Source organism: Anas platyrhynchos, chromosome 8, assembly GCF_047663525.1.
Source record: "Anas platyrhynchos isolate ZD024472 breed Pekin duck chromosome 8, IASCAAS_PekinDuck_T2T, whole genome shotgun sequence".
Lineage (NCBI taxonomy): Eukaryota > Metazoa > Chordata > Aves > Anseriformes > Anatidae > Anas > Anas platyrhynchos.
Window position 1 is genome coordinate 13311065 of NC_092594.1, and position 21169 is coordinate 13332233.

A 21169-nucleotide genomic window follows, 5' to 3' on the forward strand; every position below is an offset into this window, starting at 1 on the left:
CCTTTTCTGTTCTGAGAATAGTTTTTGTGTGTGTGTGTGTGTGTGTGTGTGTGTGTGTGATGATCCTTTCCAGAATGATTTAAAGTGTTTTTTCTTTCTGTTTCTCCCCACGTTGACTGGTATAGTAATAGTAATCTTAGAGAATCCTATTGAATAGAAGGATCTGGTAAACTTCCAAAACAGAAAGAATGATGAAATGTTTCTTGGGCTGTATGAGTATTTCTTTTTGTTATTATTAGGTCTTGTATCACCTTGAAATGAGCTATTTTGAAGTTTACAATGAGAAAATTCATGATTTGCTTGTCTTCAAAGCTGAAAACAGACAGAAGAAACAACCAGTAAGTTGCACACAGAAACAAGTATATACACAATCTCAAAATAGTGGCATTTATTCTGTAAATAAAAATACGCAGATGGCAAGTGATCATTGCTTTGTTATCTAAGTACTTTAAATTGCTGGTGGAATTCCAGGTTAAAAAAAGCAAGTCTTAGGACTTCAAGCAAAATGTGTGGCACTCCAGAAATGCTAAGCAAAAAATCTTGCTGAAATAGAAGCAAAATGATTCAGTTGAATCTCTAAAAATTGTTAACATCTTGTATCTGCAAAGTGAAGAAGATATTGTCAGCCTTTATGAGAAAGACCTATAGAATATTATTTGTCTAGGACATCTTCAGATTATATTGATATAACATACATAATTCAGATTAATATTATTAACATATTAATATAATATAAATATATGGATAATGCATTAACACTGCATTTCATCCACTACAATCTCTCTCCTCAGTTCTTGGTCCTACTGAAATGTCAGTTCACTTTGAAAAATATCTGTGTATTTTTTATCTTCTGGGATGCCTGTTTGCTACTGATCCTAACAGTCGTTTTCTTTTTTAACTGTTCTTACCAGCTCCGTGTAAGGGAACACCCGGTGTTAGGACCGTATGTGGAGGACCTAACAGTGTAAGTCTTAGCTATTCTCAGAAAATCCTAACTACATCAGGAAGCACTCCCTTTACTGTGGGGATGATGGAGCACTGAAATAGGTTGCAAAGAGAGGCTGTGGAGATCTTCAGACTGGCATTGGAGAGCTTCAAAAACTGCTTGGACATGGTCATGGGCAACCTGCTTTCGGTATCGTTCCCTGAGCAGGGGGACTGGACCAGATGATCTCCAGAGGCCTTTTCTGATCTTGAGCATCCTGCGTTTTTAATAGATCTATGGCATAATCCTGAAACGGCGTGCTGTTATTTTGAGGCTCTGTGAAAGCCTGTTAACTCACGAGTGAATTAAGAAAAATCTTAGTTTAAGGCAGTTTTGTAGAAACACGTACCCTAGTTTGACTTGCTGTATTTCCACTGGCCTTAGTATAATTGGAATTATTTTAGTAGGTTTAGAAACAAATGGAAGTCTAAAGACAACAAGAGTTTTCATGGTATATTTGGATTTTGTCTGTAAGTCAGGAAGTGTTTCAAAGCTCGTGTGACTGGGAAACCACAGAAAGAAACAGTCTGAATACAAACTTGTTTTTTTCTCCCCCTCTGTAGGAATGTTGTCAGTTCTTACTCTGATATCCAGGTAAGATTTATTTGGTTATATATCTCCTTGCTTCTTCTGTTGCTGCTGAAAAATCTATTCCATGAAAAGGAATAAAAAAAAAAAACAACAAAACACACTTTACAGGTTGCCCAATATTCTGTGATGTTTCGCTTGATGATGCTGAAGTATAAAGAGCATTAGTCCTATGTCGTGGAGCTGAGTAGATGCGTACAGGCATGCGTCACTCTCTTTAAGTGATTACCTCTTAAGCTCAGGTTTTGATTTCTCCCTTACAGAGTCGTCATTTATGTTAATAATTTCAGTTGCAAACATTTTAAACTGCAGTTGATTACTCAAATTACATTTTGGTTTCATGTTCTGGCTTATCTCTTACAGAGTTGGCTTGAGCTAGGGAATAAGCAGAGAGCAACAGCTGCTACGGTAATGAATGACAAGAGTTCTAGATCTCATTCTGTCTTCACCCTTGTCATGACACAAACCAAGGTATTGCTGCGTGTGTTTTAATTATCTGTTCAACTTGTATAGTAGAAAATTGTGTGATGCCTAGAGAATTGGCAGAGTATACTTGAATGAGGTGAATAAAGGCCAGTGAATTTTTAACGTCTTTCTCTGCAGCCAGCATGTTTCATTTTATGTGCTTTGATGATTACATTCTGTTCTCTCTGTTCTACATATATTTATAGAAGCAATATAATTATTCCTAGACTGGCAGATCTAGGAATAGTTTCAAGTAGTTCAGGATATCTCTCACCTGTTTGTCTCCAGAATATGGTCACTACAATTTTTCGTTTCTCTTACAGATGTGTAAGAGACAAAACCTGACATTGTGAGATAATCCTGAAAACAGAAGTGAAATAAGTAGAGCTCCTCAGTAGTCTACACACTATCAGTTTTCTTTATTTACAAATAACTTGTTTGCTTGTTCTTGGCTGTACTAATTTTTCAGCACAATTACCTAGTCTGTCATCCTTCCCTTCACCATTCTTACCCCTGGATTACTACTACTCTCTATCAGAATTAGCCTGGAGACTTTTCCACTGACTATTTAACTAATCTTCATTAATGTAAGGCAGTGACAGCCTACTGATTTCTGTGGGTAATGGCCAGAGGCAATAGTCAAACTTCAGCAGCAAACTATGGATTTAAGTGGATCTGGTGTTGTGCAGTTCATGCTTATATAGTTATTCAACTGCAAACACTTAATGTTATGGTTAATGGTATGGGTTTAGTCACCTTCCAGGAATGTACACAAAGGTGTCCTTGCAAAAAAGTAAATGGAAATGTCGATTTTCATTTATGTATTTTTTAAGTGAAAAGTTTGTTGTTTTTTTGTTTGTCCTCAGGCTTTTTATTTTGATTCAAGTGCAAGCTTCTCTACTTTTTTCAGGTAGAATCTGTGGATGAACAGCAACGTGACCGTAGTCTTACCAGTCACATAAATCTAATTGATTTAGCAGGCAGCGAATGCTGTTCTACGGCTCAGACCACTGGAGAAAGGCTGAAGGTAAACCACAATTGGAAATGTGTGGAGCAGGGAAAGACAGACTCCACAGAATACCCTTAAACTTCAACTCCCAAATATCCTCACATACCAGGGTTCTTGGGCAAGACACTCCCTCTGCTGTGCAGGCCTGGTGATCATCTGAAAGGAATGAGTGTGAACTGCACGCATGAGCAGCTGACTTTGCATTTACGTCTCAGATGCTGTACACAGAGTTCAGGCTTGCACCTTTTCTTGGGATTCAGTAAACAGTTCTAGTAAGATCCTTTCTTTCAGTCTGCCTGACTGAAATGGTTTCATGGTTCTCAAGACTCTTTAAGACTGGGGTCTCTGTTATTTCCAAGTGAAGATCTAGGATATTCTTGTATCATCTTGTTTTTTAATTGGTGACATTTAATATGGCACATCTGTACTACACATTGAATAAGCACAATTAACATTGTTAATCAACAGTCATTAACATCACACAAGTAAATACAGTTGTATTATAATTATTTTTATTTTTGCTTTGTGTAGGAGGGTGTGAGTATTAATAAATCACTCTTAACCCTTGGAAAGGTTATTTCTGCACTCTCAAAGCAGTCTCAAAATGGAAAGAAAACTTTCATTCCTTACCGGGAGTCTGTCCTTACTTGGTATGTATGCTCCAGAATTTTTTATATAGAAGTAAAGGCCTTTGCAGGTTGTGGATTCCCCTTCTGCACAGGAGCCATTTCCCCCTTGACTGCTGTGCAGCCCACCCCAAGACCCCTGCTGCAGAAGTAGGGTGATAGGAGAGGCAGGGTAGATGGAGTTATTCCATCTCTGATTTGGGGTCTAGTACATTCATCACCTCTTTTCCTCCATATGCTTCACAAAGAAATGTGTTACTATGCTTGGCTGATACCACCCTCACTTTAGTATTGTTCCTTGTCTGTCTTACCATGGGACGAATGTTACAGCTCTTTTGCATCATGTATCATTTGTTTTTCAACTACTTGTTATGTCATCTTGCATCAAATACTTTGGTTTTGTAATGCTTCTTGTGTTACTGGTGATGGGTTTGATAGCAACAGGTTGAAGTGATTTGAACTAAGACAGATGCTTTTAGGTGGCTTAGCACAAAAGTTACTTCCACATCCTAGTGCTAATTTCGCAGTGACATTCAGGTAAGGACAAAGTATGGCTTGCTGTTAGAGCAATTCCCGTGTTTCTGCACCCAGTACAAATAATCTTTCTGCTTAGAAATCTGAAACTCGCATTTCAAGGTGACACATAGAGGGAAGAATAAATCAGATAAAGAACAAACAGGACCTTGGTTTGTACTATTAGTAGCTGTCAATCACTCTCCCACTACTCTCAAAGTTGCAAGACCCTAGGTATTTTGTATTTATTCTGTTCAGATTTAACTTTGATTTTGATGCTGGGAGGGAGAGAAATAACTTCTGATTTCTGCTCAAATGAAGGTTATTGAAGGAAAGTCTTGGTGGAAATTCACAAACGGCTATGATTGCCACAATAAGTCCAGCTGCCAGCAGCACAGAAGAAACTCTCAGCACTCTTCGCTATGCAAAACAAGCTTGTTCAATTATCAACACTGCTAAAGTAAATGAAGATGTGAATGCCAAGTTGATCAGAGGTGAGGTTGACATCTGCAGCTTTTAATAGTTTTTTTTAATTTCTGTCTGGGTTTAACTTATTACTCATAAGAAAGATTACTACTAATAATTGTGCTGACCACTGGTTTATTTACTCCTCTAATGTTTGCTAGTCAAGATTTTTATAAATTACACACACCGTCATCTTTGAGACAGTTTTGCTGTTTCATTAACTTTTAAAAATTGATTCAATTCATAAATAACACTCTGGTATGCCCCAATGATGCTTACCGCTGAGTATTATTTGTGTTCAGTTTTTCCTAATAACACACTAATCAGGTGCTTTGTGATTTTTAAATACAAAAATCTTTCCTCTCTGGTTTTCATGTATAATCTTGCAACTAGTCTAACAGGATATCTTCTTTGTAATTCTATTTGTCTTTGTGAGTTGTGTTTATTTTTATTTTTTTCCTTTCCAAAGACAGTATCTTGGGCAACAGTTGAGAACCTTTAACAGGGAAAGATGTTTTGCTTTTAATTAGATACAAGGATAAATTTTCTAGTATTGTACTGAAATGTCTAAATACTATTTTATCTGTAATTTGTGTGTGTGTGTGTACTGTGTTTTTGGTTTGTCTAATATAGAATTGAAAGCTGAAATTGAAAAACTGAAGGCACAGAAAAGTGCTCAGAACACTGATCCTGAAAAATACAGGCGTTATTTGCAGGAAATAACATCTCTGAGGATGAAATTGCATCAACAGGAGAGGGACACAGCAGAAATGCAAAGGTGGGACAGTCAATAACATCTTCTAAAAAAGCAAGTGGGAAAATGTATATGGTTTAATTTTGCTCCTAAGACAGTGTTAAGTTATTTTTCCCCTTAATATATTAAGGGCCTGGAAAGAAAAACTTGAGCAAGCAGAAAAGAGGAAATTAGAAGATATAAAGGAATTGCAGGTATGTTTTCTTTCTTCCACTTGTCCTTTCACTTTACATAGGAGCTAGGACAGAAAAAAATAACATTGGCAATTCTTGCAGAAGAATTAGAGTAGTTCAAAGATTTGGTTTCATGAATGCTGTTCTTTTAACAGATTAATATAGATATTTGGATACACAAAGTAAATTGTCTTTTTTGCTGGTATCTCTTTTATCTAGAAAGCAGGAATTGCATTCAAAATGGACAATCACTTACCAAACCTTGTTAATCTCAGTGAAGATCCCCAGCTTTCTGAGGTGCTGTTGTATATGATTAAAGAAGGAGAAACTACAGTTGGAAGGTATACACCGAATTCAAAACATGATATCCAGCTTTCTGGAGTGCTAATTGCTGATGACCATTGGTACGTAGTATTCTTTGATTTTGTTTTTCTTATACTTAGATCAGAAGTATCTCTTGCTCTGGGCTTTCTCCTACTTTTGGAGTCGCTCTTCCTTCTAACAAAATATGGTTTTCTAACTAGGGAAGATATTACTGAAGGATAATTTTTGTATTCTTCAGTGACTAAGGTAACTTCGTTCTATTTCTCCGTAGAAATCTGTTAACCAAGGTAGTTTAACTTCTTAGTATATTTTGTTAGTGGAGTGAAATTTTCTGTTCATGTAGAAATTCTGGAGAAGGACCTGATCAAATGGTGCTGTCTATAACTCTCCCATTCAACTTAATGTAATAGTGAAATGCCTTTACAATTTTCAATTAAAACTGAAACTAGAGAACAACTTGGCCAGCTTTCTGAAATGTTTGAAGTGCATCCTGTGCTATGGATCCTAGACAGAATGCTGGAGGAAATTTAACGAATCAATTACTGAAAATAGGAAAGACCTGGATATGTTGAGAAATTACGCTTTATCAAAGAAATGCTCAGATGACAGGGTATCATAACGATTTTTTTAGTAGAAAGTTCTTAAATTTAAGTACAGATTCTCTTCCAACATACAGGTCACTCAGGAGTTGTGTAACGTAACTAAACAGGAAGAAGACACTCTACATGTAGAAAAAGGATAACAGCATACTATGTACAGCGTGATTTTTACACATTAAGAAACATCGCTTACAATTAACATAAGCTACTGATATCACAAATGTTTCTTGTTTTCAGCGTTATAAAAAATAACCTTGGCCAAGTGAGTATTATTCCACGGAGAGAAGCAAAGACATATGTAAATGGGAAATGCATTTTAGACCCGACAGTTCTGCATCATGTAAGTAATTGACTTGGTAAAAGAAGAATATAAGCATGTGTAGATTTTGTAGCTGTATTAATGTTACAATTTCAGACTAAAGGTTTTCTAAGAGGGCTCTGAAACCTTTAAATACTTCTGTGTTCCCCTTCAATTTCTACTCCTACCTTCTCTGTTTCAAGCCTATAAATATAGAAGTTACAGAATGAACCCTTTTTTTTTCCTCCTGTAGGGTGATCGAGTGATCCTTGGGGGAGACCATTATTTCAGGTTTAATCATCCAGTAGAGGTTCAGAAAGTTAAGAGACCATCTTGTGGGACTACACTTTTGCATGATGGTCCTAAAGATTTTGAATTTGCAAAGAACGAGCTGCTTATTGCACAGAAAACTCAGTAAGCATTGTATCTTTTTATTCTAAGAATAAATTCACAATTGTTAATGCAACTATGCAATAACTTTACTAAGAAACTTAAGGTCGTTAATTATTTCACTGTACATGAAAGCTGGAAAACAATGCTTATTTTTAATTAATTCTATAATGGAAATGTAAGTCCCAGACTTAGCTGAAGTGAGTGTGTGTGTGTGTGTGTGTATAAATAATATGAGATGATCACTACAATGCAGTTCACTTGTCAAGAAAACAGACCACGATTTAAGAAACACTAAGCTACAGAGGTCCACTGAGTAGTTTATCTCCTTAGTTGCATTTCTCCCCAGGCACATAATGAGTCAGAAATTGACTTCTGATGTTTTAGAGAATGGCACAAAGCTGAAAAACAAACATGCTACGAAAGGAGACGAGAGACCAAAGTTATGACCTTGGTTGTCTGTGATAGTGGAGAATTTCAGGTAGTGCAGTGTTATTCGTAGTTGCTTCTTTCCTGGGAGTTAATAAGTGTGAGTCTCATTGACTTAAAATATACTTTTCTTCATCTTAGTGTGATTTAGCAAGTTTCTATTACGTTTTTTAATTTTGCAACATATAGATAATACAATAAATTTGGAAATCAAGTAGAGTGTGAAATATTAGGATTTTTTTCTTTTTCACCTGTGTCTGTTTCCCCTGTGAAATCAAAAATACCTACGTAAAAAATTAAAATTGTGAAATACATTTTCACTGTTAAGTTTGGAGGCTGTAGAGTAACTCTTCCTGTTATGATAGAAGTGAATGAGAATATAATCCGTATGCAAGTTGTAAGAGATTAAAGCCAGCATTTTATGTGTATGATGTTTCCATTTGTAGGCTTGAATCAGAAATTGAAGAGGCACGACTCAAAGCCAAGGAAGAAATGATGCAAAGTGTCCAAATAGCAAAAGAGATGATTCAGCAAGAACTGACATCACAAAAAGAAGCTTATGAAAGCAAAATAAAATCACTGGAAGCAGAGGTGGTAAGTTGCCTTAGCATCATTGTATAAAACATAGCAGTAAAGTACAGTAAGTCAGAAGGTAATGAAACAGAAGCAGTGGTATGTAGGGATTTATTTGTTGTGTTTTATGTGGTGGTTATTGTTCTTTTTTTTTTTCTTGCATATCGTAACATTGTCTTAGGGAGTTATTTAAACATATATACATAAATACAGTCACTGTTGCTCACACAAAAAGTTGTAAAGTAGATATCCTCTTCAGAATTATTTTAGCCATTTTGGTTTATAGAAGTAGTTAGGAATTAAAATATTAATCCAGTGTGAATTTGATAAGGATGTAACTTGTGATTTTTTGCATACAGATTTTCTTCTATGTAAATTACTACAATTTTAGTGTTTTAGTGAACATGTTGGTTTTTTTCTGCTAAGTTTGCGTGCTTGTTTGTTATATAATGTAAAAATATTTACAAGACTATTATTCTGTATAGAATTGTGCATCATGGCAAAACAATAATAAAGATGGAGTATTTTATTTCTTAAACATGCTATAGATGGCATAATGTGATGCTTGTGAAGCTTTCATTCGTATAACCTTTCATTGCTGGCAGTGGGCTTGAGTGGTCCACAGGAGCTGCATATTCTCAATGTATTGAAGTAAAAATAAACCTTGATATCTGCTTACAGGATGGATCAGAAATGCTGTACAAGTAGTATACCTCCTTTTGTCTGTCCTTTATTATATTAGAGAGAAGAATCTCGTAAGAAGCAAATGCAAGAACTGAAAAACCAAAAGGCTGCAACTAAAATACAGGAGCTAGAGAAGGCAAAGCAAAATCTTGAGCTAGAATTACACTTCAACAAGAAGCGTTTGGAAGTGGAGACCTTAGCTACGAAGCAGGTATTTAAAAACAAACAAACAAACCCAAAGCTTTTTAGGTGATAAACCTTGCCTTTTAAATAAATCATTGCACCACATGATATGTTTGGTTTTTGGGCAGAAGGGAGGGATGACACAGTGGCTTGGGGGACTCTTTTTCCGAATATCTTTCTTCTGTGTGGGTTTTACACAAATAACTAGATTGCAATAGTATACTCAGAAGGTAAGCATACACTTTGGAGAGAAACTAGTACTGACCTTGTTATTTCTTATGTCACATGAACCATTTTGCTCGTACGCCAAAAGGTACGACTCTAACAATTAATGTGGTGGTAATGTTTTTTGGCTGGTATTCATATATCTGACTTCTGCAACAAATTCTATTTCATTTTTTTAATGTTACATCCTTTTCATTTTAATATTTATTTTAAGAATTTGGGTATGTAAGTAAAACAAGAAAATTGAAGTTTAAACATGAAGGGCTTCATACTGATGGCAGATGGGGAAGATAAGTTTCATTCTGCTCTAATAGTCCTTAAAATGACAGCAACAAAAATATTTCACATAAGTAAACACCATTGAGTGTGATAGGCTTCGGTTTTTTTCCTCTTTCTCAGGCTCTGGAAGATCATAGTATTCATCATGCAAAGATACTTCAGGCTCTGGAAGCTGAGAAACAGAAGATTGCTGAAGAAATACAAACCCTTCAGAAGAACCGTGGAAGTGGGAATAAAACTATGACTAGTACGTGTGTACATAATGTTGCAGGAGCAATGCTGACTTCTTGCTCAGTGGACTTGGATTTAGTGGCTGTGAACCCTTTTTCTTTCTTCCTCCAACACTTCTCTAACAGTCTGGAACGATGAGAGCCTTATGGTTCCTATGATCCTTTACCTTCTTAAGCAATGTTTATCAGACAGTGCGAAGAGATCTGTTTTAATCAAAAGTCAGGGTGGTTTGGCAGATATACATGTAATCTGCATTTTCCCCTATTACTTAAAAGCCCTTCCTCTGTCTGGCTGAACTAGTTAAGATTTTAACTCACTGGGGAAACTAGACTAAAAATTGTTTCTGTTTAGTTTCCTACCTCTTAGTAGTGTACTACATAGTGTCTAGTGTTATGTCTCTATTTCTGAAATACCCTTTATGTGTTCTTTTTTGAAGTGTTATCTTGGCTGGGAAGGCCTTTTTTTTTCCTTTTTTCCCCCTCCCAAGCTATTGAGAGAGCTACTAATAGCTAAACTCTATTTGATTTTTTTTTTTAAACTTTTAGCTGTTGCAAAGTGTTGTTTGATCAGTTTAATCAATATGTCCTATATTCTTTATTAGTTCCTCTTAACTGGAATTCTTTGAAGTTATCTGTGATGATCAAAGAGGCCAACACCATTAGTAATGAACTAGGGAAAAACACTGTTTTCTGCAGGTGAGTATCTGAGTGGATTTATACAAATATGGTGGGGATGCTGGAAGTGCACTGTACTGTTTGCTTTTCTTGTAACAGCTTTTTGTTAAATTGGACATGACATTTCACTTTTCTCAGCTAGGTTTAGTGTAGTGTGTAGCTTAGCAATGTTGGTTTGAAGAGTTTTTTATTAAGACTTTAAATGTTTACATTAGACAATTCATTTTTGGATCACATGTGCTTTGGAGGTGAATCTCATGATATCTTTGTCCATCATGCTTTGTTTTGCTTATTAAAACAGTCCTAAAACACACAGTAAAAACCTCAGAACATGCAAATAGCAGATAGCAAGAATTCAAATCCATTGTACTCTATAGATCTCTTGCTGTGCTGTGTTACTTGTCAGTCATAGCTGAAGAGAGCGTTCTAGAAGTTGATCCCTATAATGGCCAGGTGTTCTTAGCAGGAGAACAAGAACTTTGCCAGTAGAGTTCTGTAGCATATATTTAGTTCTGAGATTCTTGAGAACCAGGAATTTGTATGCTAGTACTGACTTCTTTCTCTGATTACAGAGATTCCTTTTTTGTTTTTCATAAAAAGTTTAGTGGCTGATACTTAATGTTTGTGTTTTGTGAGAAATTTGATGTCCCAGGCTTGGATTACTGGACTTGTTATCAACTTCTTTATTTGTTCCTTCCTGCAAATATTTTATTTTTGAAACATGAATTAGAGTTTTTATACTTAGTTGTCATTATTTTTTTAAACTTTCTCAAATTCTTAGGCGCGACAAAGTTGATGATAAAACAGGAACAGTATCTTCTATTCAAGTGCAGGTTCGTAATATCAAACTGGGAATAGCAACGTTCTGGAGCCTGGAGAAATTTGAATGCAAACTAGCAGCAATGAAAGAACTCTATGAGGTCAGTAAGAACTGAGGAAAAAACACTAATAATTTGTAGTGTTTTCTCGAAGAGAGTACAATAATCATATAGGATGGGAAGCTTGTTTTTTTTTTTTTTTCAATGTGTTCTTAATTTTATTTTTATTTTTTAAACGTGTGCTCCTTTATTACTCAGAAGGCATATGAAAGCTCTGAAAAACTGTATTTTTTTCTAAACTTGGTATTCCTATATCTCAGATGCCAGATAGTTGGTTGTCTTTGCTAAACATTATATTTATTTATTTTTAGTCAATTATTTATTTATATATATTCTTAAATATATGTTTAAATTATTTATTTTTAGCAATTACATCTCAACGTAGTTTGCAGTCCATTATTTTCTAGATTACATCTATTCTAACAAAAAGAAAAACATTGAATCTGCTATTGTACAGCCAAAATGTTGACTTCATCTATGGGTTGGATGCTTCGTTGTCACTCTATTTCTGCTTAACACTCCTCCTCTGTTTTCTTTGTTTTCCAGAGTAATGATAACAATAAAGCTGCTGATGTGTTTTATGACCCTGCTGATGAATGGGAACCCGACCTTTCAGATGCCTCAGTTTCCTCTCTTTCCAGGAGAAGGTGATAATTTGTAGCTCCTTCAGCTATGCTTGAAAGAAAGCAGAAGTTAATTTGTATAATTATGTAAACGTGCTTTTCTGCCACTCATGGAACTTTTTATTTCTGAATTCTTCTTTTACCTTTTTATAGTGCTAAACTTATAAATTAAGTGAAAAGTTATGTAACCATTTGTGAGGAGTGGGGAAAGCTTAAAGCACAGTTAAAACAAGTCAGGCAGTACCAAGGGCAAGTGCCTAAGCTTAAACACAGCTCCCAAAATGAGTGGGGGAGTTCCTTATGAGTCTCCTTCCAGCTGTTTCACAACTTAAAGGTTGGCTGACGCTTCTCAAATTGCTCTCTTATCAAGAACTGGTCTTGGGTGCCAGGGACTAAGCAAGCAACCAGAGCCAGCCTAAAGAAGTTTTTGGCTTGTTTGATGGTGGAGAGCTTCGTAGAATATATCTGTTTTACCAAGAAAAAAAACCTTCCCATTTGACTTTACAGAAGCAATTTAGTCTGTCCAACAAACAAGATCCAAAAGAGTACATATACAACTTTTAATATAAAAAGAATATATTATAAAATGTACATATAAATATTTTTTGTCTGGTGGTTGTTAATATTCATTGCATCTTCAGTGGGCACTAGGGGAGAGGTTGTTTTTTTGTCTTTTATGTTTTTCTTCTCTCATCCTTTCTAGAAGTAGAAGTTTAATGAAGAACAAGAGAATTTCTAGATGTTTGTCTGGTATAAAATTGGAACCAACCCATGATACACAAACTTCCTATATTTCAGGTATTTATTGATATACAGGTAGATCACCTTTCATTTCATACTGAGAACTTGATGAAAATACTATCTGTATAAAACACATGTACTTCTAATACTTATTTTTAAAAACATATCTAAAAAAGTGTGGGCCAGAGAACAAACTGGAAAATGTCTTGTTTGTAATGTATTCAAGCTGATAATATCAAGCTGTTAACAGTAGATCTTTTTTTGGTTTCTCTGATTGTTTTTTTTAGAGTGAAAACTTCCTAACCATCCCTCTCAGCCCTGTTGAAAGAGTTTTACTTGAAACATTACCCCATCCTTAACTAAGCATTTTTACTGGAGATGAGGATAATTCATGTAACAAATTGCCTGAGGCTGAATCCTGATACAATCATTTGGAGACTGTGCTTGAGTTGTTGCTATTCATTTAACTGCTAAGGTTTCCCCTAGCTCTTTGTCAGGTTTTATCTTTTTTTTTTTTTGGTGAAAAACTAGATGCCTCAGGCTTCCAAATGTTTTTATGGAGTTATTTTAGATTGGCTGAGGTTTATTTTCTGTGTCTCCGTAGGTTCCATTATTGAAAAAGATGGATTAATGTTAAAGAATTTCACTGGGGAATTTCTTTGTACTAACTGAATCTAAAAACTATGTAGAATTACGAAATACAAAATAGTCATTATATGGATTTTCTGACTGCTTATTCTTGTGAAGAGTTTCTTGACAATGTATTTTACTTTTTCACCTTACAGGTTCACAGAGTAAATCCAGCATATGCCCAAACTTCTCTGAATCACTTCTTCCTGGAATTTGCAAAGAATCTGTAAGTTCAGCTTTAGATTTACTGGAACAGAATCATGAAGGGAGAAAGAGCATAGCAGATCATCTCCTAAGGAATTTGTTTACCATTTTCTCTGGAGTTTCTGCCATTTCAAAAGCCTATGAACAGCAAGATGAAGAATGTCAAAAAAATTGTAAGTCTCACTTTCATAACTATTGAAGTAAACATTATTAAATGTCTTGTTTTGTCTTTCAGACTTACAAGCATTCGTATGTTTGCTGAGGGAAAGAATAAATATTCCTACTTTTATTTGCAGAGCAGACCTGCTGATAGATCTCCTATTTCTTTTTTAGTTTTCTCTACTGATCCTGCTGCTCAGTCCTACAGCATCAAAATCACCTCTGTGTTTGGCCAGCTTGTGGTTCTAGTCAAGGTTTGGCTTAACCATGTGCAAAAGAGCCCTAGCTCTGTGAAGACTGATGAAGAATTGAAACAGGAAGTAAAGAACCTGGGAGGTTATTTACAGTTACTGTTGCAGGTAAAGTATATATTTTGGAAGAAGAAAATATAATTCAACTGCTGTGTGTAGAGAAGTTCTGTGCATTAAAACAATATAGACTACAGATGGGCTAAACACAGTTAAATACCTAGCATATAAAACAACAAATAGACAGACCTATGGAAAATGAATAGCAAAGGGTATGTTTGTACCGGCTAAACTGGTACTATATATATATTTTTTTTTTGTTTTGCTAGTTCAGTGTGATGTAGACTTCTGTGTCTAGGCCCTGACAACAGCAAAAGTTTGTCAGTATGCTGTCAGTCCTGATCTGGTAGGTTCTGCTTCCCAAGGATGGCACAGAATCAATGTGATGCATTGCTTTTGTTGTGGGTGGATGGGGTGGTGTTTTTATTTTTTTGTTTGTGTTTTTAACTATAAAATTAGAATTACCATAGATACTATTAATTGGATCATACCTGTATTTCTTTGAGTCACACAGGTATCCTCAAAAGTATCTGTAATTCAGATACCAGTTTTATCTGACAATTAAGCAAATCATTCAAAGTGATGATAGGAATGCCACTTAGCCCTCTTGTTTTCCATGAAGGTAAAAGGGGAAAATAAAATATACAGTGACAATCGTGATTGCTAGTTTGTATTCTGGAAAGTGCTACTGTTTATGGATTTATAAAACCAGTCACTGGTAAATGTTATTCCTGGTACAGCCTTGTGAAGAGTAATTCTATTTTAATTGCGTAGTATAATGATACCATTTTTCTTGATGGCTGCATTGGCTTCTTTTAGATGTAGTAGATAAGTCATTGGAAGTGGGAAGATAGAAAGCTGAAAACAAATTAAACTATCATGCAGTGCAACCTCTCTCAAAGTCTTGTGCTGTTTGACCAGTGATGCTTGCTAGTTTCAGTGAATGATAACGCTTTTGTTTCTAAGGGATGTTCTTCAGATATTTCCTCAATGGTAACAGAAGCACAGAGCAAAGTGAACGAAGCAGTAAAACAAACAATTAAATGCATAGGACACTTGGCAGTATTCACAAGAACTGATATTTCCATTTTTGAAGAGAACGACATTCCTGCAACTAGTCTACAGGTGAAAAAATGTTTGTTAGAAATAATGGCTTTGTAGATGAGTATCAAAAATACTCGAGCTTGAAAACTTTACGTTTATTCCAAACAATATCTTTGTTTTTTTCCTTTGTATTCTTTGTGCTTCTGTGTCCTAGGATACAGCACTAAATAATGAAGTAATATACATGTTGACATTCACTTTTTTTTTCAAGTAAACAAGCTCATAATTATAATGGTTATATAAAACAATTTGATCAATTAAGTGTTTTCAGTTTATCTAATACTCCTTTTTTTTCTTCCTCTGGAGGAAAAAATGTGTTAATATAAATGTGTTAATGCCCTGAATGTTTTTGAAATAAAAAACAATGAAACAAAAATCCCAAACTTTTAAGTTTGTATGAGTTTCACCTACAAGCAAGAAGAAATGCTGTGCTTTTAGGGTTTCATCTCTGCAGAGATTGCATAAGTATACCTACTTCAATAGAATTCAATACTAATATGAATAATCTGGCTGAATACCACACTCAATTTTTAGAAATGTGAAGAAAATTGGGGAAAAGGAGGTTAGAGTGCTGAGCCACTGTGATCTGAGAATCACATGTGTCTGAATAGGCCAGCGCTGAACAATTTGCACCCCACGCCCCCAAATTGTTTTTAGTCCGTTATGGGAAAATCTGTTTTAGCTTCTAGGCCAAATCAACTCCTTTAATCATTATGTTTTGAACCTTTATTTTAAAAGGACTTCGTACTTGCTGTTTATGATGGAGTAGGTTTGGGGCTGGACTTTCTTACAGAAACAGTACAGGAAAAAGCAAGAACGGTGCAGGAAGAACTATTGAAACAACATCCACAAAATGAGGTGAGATTTCAAGAAGATTATAAACAACTGATACATTTTTAGAGGCACTTGATCATATTTCTTATTTTTCAGCTGTTCTTTTAGAAAGATTGTGTGGAATGCTATTACAGTTGAACAGAAGTTTGAGATGGGTGAGGCCAGTCTTGCAGATTTTTTTTTCCAGTGTTTAGCCTTTCACCCATATGTAATCTGAACATTTAAATGTATTTAATTCAGAGTAATTTCTGAATTGAAGGGCACTTTGGGGACACGTTGGATAGAATTTCATAGTGTAATCATGAGGAAGAAGGAGAATACAAAAAACTTTCACAAAGCTGCCACTGGACAAAATGATGAAGATGCCATTTTTTTATTCTGTATACTGTTCTTAAGTTGTTTTGTATAAAACAAACAAACAAAAAAACACTTAGTAATGTCTTATGATCCTAAAAGTTAATTGCTATTTTATAATGATAATAGCAAACACCTCTTTTTCCTACACCATTATTTTTGAGAAGATGATGAAGTTTAAAAGACTGTTTTTTTTTTTGTAGACTTTATTTTGTCACATATGGTTCTTTTGCTCCTAGTCCCAAACAATGTGCCGTCTAAATATTAAAATAGTTCAGTGTTATCTTTTAACATTTTTTGTACTGTCAAGACCAATGGTGGCAGTGTACCTGTATCTGAGCAATCCTGTCTTGTACCATGGATTTCTCTTTTTTTTTTTTCTGTCAAAGCTGATAAACTTGCAGGGCTGTGGCCAGTAAGAAAGTCTGAATAGTGAGTTGGGCTAGATATGATACATACTTCTGAAGAATTTATTTCTGTTCAAAAGTAGATAATAAATGATCTGGAGTAAATGGTTCGTATCAGTTGGAAAAGAGTGATAAACTGCTTGTTGCAAGGAAAGCAAAAATTTCTTTTTACTCAGATTTTCACTGTTTCTTAATCCTACAGGTAGCAGTGAAACTGCCCCATATCTTTTATATTTCTGTCTACTTAACTCCAAAACGTTTCATGTTTCTAGCAAAAAGAATCGAGCAGTCTGCTTTATCAATATTTCTGTTCGCTTGCAGCAGATTTTTATCTACTAGCAGAGATCCTATACATGCTTGTTGTTGGCTGAGCTAATGTTTTGGCTAATGTCTCCAGCTAGTGCGAAGCTGCAAAGAGAACACAAAGGTATTAGCTAAGAGCTTACCCCGCCACTTAGAATGGCAGCGATATAAAAATTACTGGAGAACCTTTCTTTAGTGAGCGCTTACTTTTGCTCATTTGACCCTCCTGTGTTAAGGGGTTATATGAAGTCTTGCAGATATGTGAACAGGTAGACAACATTGTTAATAATTTCATTTGAAAAATACATGTCATATTGCAGAAACTCTTGCTTTTGAATGTTTTCCTCATCAGCATGCTGGTGTTCATTGTTATGCTTCTAAAAGATTCACGTACTTTTACTGTGCCTTGAATGAAGTGTGCAATATAATTAAAAATTCTTTTGTAGATTCAAAATCGAATAAGGGATGATGCTGTGGCATTAGCCAGGTTCCTTGAAAATAACATCTCTTCTTGCAGAAAGGTAAGGGAAATGTTTCACCTAATGTGGGCTTTGAAGCTGGGTTTTAAATGTAACGGATACACTTAACAAAACAAATCTGAAACTACCTGGATCTGAAATTGCCATATTTACAGTTTCATGATGACAATTCCTGCTCAGTGGCATTCTTGTGATTGGAACATTGCAGCTGTTCTAGCCACTGCATTTCCACTCAAAGATGCTTGGTTTTCATTTCACTTGGTGTTTCTAGAGCTACTTGTAGCTTATCCTTGTCCATTTGTGTTTATTATGAACACCCTGAAGTTCAGTAATGCTAGGGTAATAGTGGTATAAATAGCTACTGCAATATTTTATGCACACAGCTATTGATATTTTGAATTAAAAGGCAGGACAGATGTTTTAAAATGCCATTAAGAGCATTTTTGGGAGTTAGTTTATTTTTTTCTCTTTTCCTTCTTTCAATGATATGTACTTCTTTCCAGAGCTGTCTTATGTACTGTAACCTAATATCACTTTCATACTATATTTCAGTGGCCTGTTTTGTGTGACTAAATCCATAATAATGTATTAACTATTAAACATTCCTGTCATGTACTTGGGTCTTGTAAAATTGCTTTTTATTAATACAGAAAGAAGTAGAATCTCAATTACCAGAAGAAGATTATGTGTATATGGAAATCAAGAGAAGTACTAAGATCGCTGTGAAATACTTGGAATTGGAGCAGTGCCTCACTGAAGTCTATCAGATCGTTTCTTCTACATTACAAGGTATTTACCTGGGTTATTGCCTGTCTTGCTAATAACATGTAGACTAAAGGAGACATGTATAGCAAGAGGAAGGGAAGACTGGTCTCTTTTTGCAGAATACCGCATTTAATTCTTACTGTTTTTGTTTCTCATAGGGTCATTCAGAAACACAAGCCCTCTCAGGAGCTTTGCAGGAGAGATTTGTTTCATATCTGGATGTTTGTACAATTATTTCAGTTCATTTCCTTTGGCTTCTACTTCTACAAACAATCCTATCCAGAGAACACCCATGCCATTTATGAACTTGGATGAATTGGACTCTCTGGTTGATTCCCTTATTGTGAATTTTGAACTTGACCAAGGGCAGCAAAATCTGAAATCTCAGCCTCTGTGTAATGAAACTACTGAGACCGAAGGAAGCCAAAGTGAAACAGGTGGAGATGAATTTCCTTTGAAACTGAAGGGGATTCCAAAACACACGTATAAACTCCAGTCACCACCTACGTTTCCAGAGGAGCTCTCACTTGGCAAGATACAGTGGGTATAAAATACTATCAAGAATTCAGGGAAACTCTATGAGGGGAAAGTAATATATCACAAAAAATATCTTCAGTGGTTTTGTAGTCCATTGAAAAATCTTGGCCTGAAGTAACAGTGATAATGCTCTTCAACTCATTCTAAAGTAAGTTCGTGAGGTGTGGTGTTGCTAGAGGTTATCTTTGATTGCTCAAATCGCTTTCAGTATTAATTCACAGTGCATTAGAAGCATAGCTCTTCCTAAATAATATGCGAGTTATCCCATGATGCTGTGGAGAGTTGCACTGGTAAGCAATCTACAAGTAAAACTAGAATGTATGTATTAGAGATGTAGGGCTGGATGGGGTTCAAGTTCCACACTTTCAAGGTAAAAAATGAGGTAAAGATGTATTATAACCAAATCTACACGCATCACTAAACATCCTTCACAGGTATTCTGTAAATCTAGATGACTCTATACTCAGGAATTATAACAAAACTCCCAGTGATAAATGCAGACAAGATTGATTCATGTCACTGATGCTGAAATTTAAGTTTGAGAGAATGTTGTGCTCCACTGCTTCCGTGTCACCTGTTGGATTAGCTTACCATTCTGCCTCCAGAAGTTAACATCGTGCTATGGCCTAAGCTTAACTGTGCTGCTCTGAGCTATTTACAAGACTATTGCTGTATGTTTATGTTCCTCATGTTCCTTTGTTGCTTGTACTGGGCTGTGATTTGGTGAAAGGATAGGGAGCAGATCTTCCTCTTTGCCTTTTGTGGATTGTTTCCTATGCTTTTTGCTTTTAGAATGACAGCAGCATTACAAGTGGACCTTCATTAGGCTGAAACGGTGACTTTGCCAGTCAACTACTTCCTTGTGCTTTTTACTGTAGACGTAGTTTATCACGTACCTTTTAGTCTGTTGGCTGAAGCCATTGAAAGCTAACTGCAAGGATGAAAATGTTTTAAGAATATTTATTCCTTAATACTGCGTACTAGGAGGCCTGGACCTCACACATCTTGCTCATAATCATGCTGAGAAAATTGGGAGCTGACACTTAAATGTTTTTTGTTTATTTCAAAGCTTCTGAGCCAGGTATTCATAGATACCATCTTTTCTTCTGAGAGAAGAGGCACAGCATCTTGAGAGATTCAGTCTGTGAGAACAGTTCAGGCTCTTAAAACCATTTTCTACAAATGGACTACATTGAAGAGAATCAGTCATCGTTTTTCTGTGATAACTTTCATAGTAGTAACCAATGCTGTCATTTGGTGGTTTTGTGCTTATCTGCCGTGATGGAAATGTAGAAAGGTAATTATGCTGTTATGGTAATTATCCATAACTCATATCTTTTTCTGAAGATTAGTGTACCTTAATATTTTGTCCAAAAATGTCTTGCAGTGCGGTTCTACCATGAAAATTAATTGACACTTTTTATCTGCTGATTTCTATCTCACATGAGGTGCAGTGTTGCTTAGTTGCTTTCTTTAGAGACCTTTACAGGTCTGTTCAGGGGTTAACAAAGTCTATTCAGTTACTCAGATTTTTATGTTTATAAGTGTGAATACAATCCTGATATATTTATACTTCTGTAAATGTACAATTTTGTATTTGGCTGAAAGTTTTAAAAACATTTGTGGTTCTTCTGAATCATGTATCTAAGTGCAAGTATTGTGAAACTGAATCATGTAACTGATCGCCAGTTTCTACGGCTTCTGTAAAAACCTGTACAACAACACATGTAAGTTCTTTGCCAGTTTTCTTCTGTTCACAGTTGCTTTTGAGACCTTCCTTTGCTGGTAGTATTGCAATGTAACATTCTGAAATACTAATAAAAGATATTTTTCTATAGCACTCAAGTGAAACCCGAAGAGTGACTACTTTAAGTTTCTCTGTTAAGACATTTAACAGCACACGTTTAGATGCTGAATACTTGTGACTTAATCTATGCATATCAAGGTCATAATACTCCCTTCTTTTCCCATTTGTTAATATTGTGGTGTTATGCTAAGTTTTGGTTGCAAAGATATTAAAGTCTGTTACTTGCTGACATTCCACCTGCTAGATGATTAATCATATTTGCATTTTTTTCTATTTAATGAGAAGAACTGGTTCTGTGTATTATTAGAATTTGTTCACTTATTTTTTTTGAATGAAAGAACAAGGTTGTCACAACTCAAAGCTCACACTGACTTTCAGTTTTTAGCCTTTATCAAAACCATGAGAAAAACACCATGCAAACAAATCGGGTTCTGATAGTTTTAACTGAGGTAGCAGAAAGTTGATGGGCAACTTCAATCCCATCACATCTGGCTTTTGAACGATGAGTGAAAATGTTGCCAATAGCTTCCTGTAGCTTGTGTTCTCCTCATCCATGCTAAGGTGAATTG

General features: G+C 35.5%; 1 protein-coding gene across 8 annotated transcripts in view; it reads left to right on the forward strand.

The window, feature by feature from the left end:
• KIF14 (kinesin family member 14) overlaps window positions 1–20646 on the forward strand; it is a 72156-nt gene extending 51510 nt beyond the window's left edge. For all 8 annotated transcript variants that reach the window (XM_072041641.1, XM_072041639.1, XM_072041640.1 and 5 more), the window contains 26 exons: window positions 240–338; window positions 912–964; window positions 1549–1579; window positions 1937–2044; window positions 2949–3065; window positions 3579–3697; window positions 4508–4680; window positions 5285–5429; window positions 5536–5599; window positions 5798–5982; window positions 6739–6841; window positions 7053–7213; window positions 8065–8212; window positions 8934–9086; window positions 9683–9809; window positions 10395–10488; window positions 11249–11387; window positions 11892–11992; window positions 12672–12766; window positions 13495–13716; window positions 13877–14061; window positions 14977–15135; window positions 15853–15972; window positions 17459–17533; window positions 18142–18280; window positions 18415–20646. In XM_072041641.1, coding sequence (XP_071897742.1) covers window positions 240–338; window positions 912–964; window positions 1549–1579; window positions 1937–2044; window positions 2949–3065; window positions 3579–3697; window positions 4508–4680; window positions 5285–5429; window positions 5536–5599; window positions 5798–5982; window positions 6739–6841; window positions 7053–7213; window positions 8065–8212; window positions 8934–9086; window positions 9683–9809; window positions 10395–10488; window positions 11249–11387; window positions 11892–11992; window positions 12672–12766; window positions 13495–13716; window positions 13877–14061; window positions 14977–15135; window positions 15853–15972; window positions 17459–17533; window positions 18142–18280; window positions 18415–18806 — 3507 coding nt within the window. In that variant the 3' untranslated portion in view covers window positions 18807–20646. The remainder of the gene's footprint in view (window positions 1–239; window positions 339–911; window positions 965–1548; window positions 1580–1936; window positions 2045–2948; window positions 3066–3578; window positions 3698–4507; window positions 4681–5284; window positions 5430–5535; window positions 5600–5797; window positions 5983–6738; window positions 6842–7052; window positions 7214–8064; window positions 8213–8933; window positions 9087–9682; window positions 9810–10394; window positions 10489–11248; window positions 11388–11891; window positions 11993–12671; window positions 12767–13494; window positions 13717–13876; window positions 14062–14976; window positions 15136–15852; window positions 15973–17458; window positions 17534–18141; window positions 18281–18414) is intronic.
• The last annotated feature ends 523 nt before the right edge of the window (window positions 20647–21169 follow it).